The following is a 2,500-nucleotide window of genomic DNA, read 5'->3' as shown; positions in this document are numbered from 1 at the left end:
TCCATCCATCCAATCCATCCATCCATCCATTCAATCCATCCATCCATCCATCCATCCATCCAATCAATCCATCCATCCATCCATCCATCCATCCATCCATCCATCCATCTTATCCATCCATCCATCCATCTTATCCATCCATCCATCCATCCATCCAATCCATCCATCCATCTTATCCATCCATCCATCCATCTTATCCATCCATCCATCCATCCATCCATCCATCCAATCCATCCATCCATCCATCCATCCAATCAATTCATCAATCAATCCATCCATCCATCCATCCATCCAATCCATCCATCCATCCATCCATCCATCCATCCATCCATCCATCCATCCATCCATCCATCCATCCATCCATCCATCCATCCATCCATCCATCCATCCATCCATCCAATCCATCCATCCATCCATCCATCCATCTTATCCATCACGTTTTCATAGAGTGAAAGTGAATTTTCTCTCTGCCTTGTGTGTTTTCTAAGCCCATTGTAAGTGTTTCCTCTGCCCTGTCTGTCTGTGTGAAAGACCATTGTCTTAATCTCTTTATGGTTTTTAAGTTATTGCTTCTATTTCCTCTTTGAACATGATCGCGCACAAAGAGCCAAGCACTGTCATCGAGGTGGATTTATGAGTTATTTAGAGCTATTATAGTGTGCGGCTCTGCTTTATAACTTAACATTAATACCTGCAGATCTGGTAGTTTTCTGCCAGGACATTATCCATTAAGTTCACAGACGTGTTCTTTAACCCTAAAACCACAACACAAAATATACAGTCTTGAGCGGACATGCTCAATAAAATTTTTTTAAAAAGAGAGTTAAAAGCACATTGAGGTGCGAAAGAGACGCTGTTCCCCAGGTGGTTCTGGCGTGAGCTTAAACAGACAAATACACACAGAAATATGTCATAATGCCCGTCTTGTCGAGTTTTCACGCAGTCGGTTATGTCTTAAGTGAACATAAACAGTTGGGAAAGCAATCAAATGCTTGTCAGTATATTAGATTTGTGCATTTGGTCTTAAAGTGACAGCAGCCTAATAAACCGGCTGCCGTCTGTGTCAATGTTAATGTTAATCAAACGAGAGAATCACTTTCTGCTCTTCACTGAATAACTTTAGTAACTTTAATAAGAATAAATGTATATTTAATTTATACGATGAAGACTATACAGAGTTTTATTACATTTGATTACTTAATTCAGATTCTGTATATTAGGCTATTATTATTAGTAGGCAAAAAATGTTCTATTGCATTTGTCCTATTGTTTGCAATTTTATTTTTGACTGTTTCAACTTGTTTGTTAACATTGAAACTGCTCTGAAAGAATATTAAGCTGTTTGTTTCTCTGAGTGTGAACATTCAAACATTCATCTGTATAGAAAATAAATAAATTGTTAAACTGATCATCTTATATTTTGTCTCTTCCCCGTTTTCTTCCCTCTTTCTACAGACGAATAGCCCTCACGAGTGGTTACAGGTGGACTTTCTCTCTATGAAGAGAGTGACTGGGTTGATCACACAGGGGGCTCGATCTGTCCTGAAACTGATGATGGTCACTGAGTTCACCGTCTCCATTAGCAATGACGGTCACAGCTGGACCAGTGTGAAGGAGCAGGGCACAGACCGTGAAAAGGTATGGCTATATTTGTGTGTATTAGCTTCTATTAATAATCAGTTTTATAAGAATTTGTTTTAGTTAAAGGGTTAGTTCACCCAAAAATGAAAATTATGTCATTAATGACATGGGCCGTAAGACCGTTCATCTTCAGAACACAGTTTAAGATATTTTAGATTTAGTCCGAGAGCTTTCTGTCCCTCCATTGTAAATGTATGTACGGTATACTGTCCTTGTCCAGAAAAGAAATAAAGACATCATCAAAGTAGTCCATGTGACATCAGTGGGTTAGTTAGAATGTTTTGAAGCATCGAAAATATATTTTGGTCCAAAAATAACAAAAACTAGGACTTTATTCAGCATTGTATTGTCTTCCGGTTCTGTTGTGGATCCGCGTTCAGTGCCGCCGCTGACGTGTGTCTGTGTGTGTGTGTGTGTGTGTGTGTGTGTGTGTGTGTGTGTGTGTGTGTGTGTGTGTGTGTATTCCGGTTCTGTTGTGGATCCGCGTTCAGTGCCGCCGCTGACGTAAGACGCTGCTGACGTGTGTCTGGTGTGTGTGTGTGTGTGTGTGTGTGTGTGTGTGTGTGTGTGTGTGTGTTCCGGTTCTGTTGTGGATCCGCGTTCAGTGCCGCCGCTGACGTGTGTCTGGTGTGTCTGGTGTGTGTGTGTGTGTGTGTGTGTGTGTGTGTGTGTGTGTGTGTGTGTGTGTGTGTTCCGGTTCTGTTGTGGATCCGCGTTCAGTGCCGCCGCTGACGTGTGTCTGGTGTGTCTGGTGTGTGTGTGTGTGTGTGTGTGTGTCTGGTGTGTGTGTGTGTGTGTGTGTGTTCTGGTTCTGTTGTGGATCCGCGTTCAGTGCCGCCGCTGATGTAAGACGCTGCTG

At 41.9% G+C, this 2,500-nt stretch overlaps 1 protein-coding gene across 1 annotated transcript in view; it reads left to right on the top strand.

Moving 5' to 3' along the window:
- Positions 1–2,500, top strand: part of f8 (coagulation factor VIII, procoagulant component) — a 41,148-nt gene that overhangs the window by 33,973 nt on the left and 4,675 nt on the right. The window contains exon 24 of the mRNA XM_056237009.1: positions 1,456–1,638. Within this exon, the coding sequence (XP_056092984.1) occupies positions 1,456–1,638 (183 nt within the window). The remainder of the gene's footprint in view (positions 1–1,455; positions 1,639–2,500) is intronic.

Source organism: Rhinichthys klamathensis, unplaced genomic scaffold (assembly GCF_029890125.1).
Source record: "Rhinichthys klamathensis goyatoka isolate OS25496 unplaced genomic scaffold, OSU_Roscu_1.1 h1tg000475l_1, whole genome shotgun sequence".
Taxonomy (NCBI): Eukaryota; Metazoa; Chordata; class Actinopteri; order Cypriniformes; family Leuciscidae; genus Rhinichthys; species Rhinichthys klamathensis.
The sequence above is the reverse complement of the archived record's forward strand: the minus strand, read 5'-3'. Positions and strand labels throughout refer to the sequence as shown.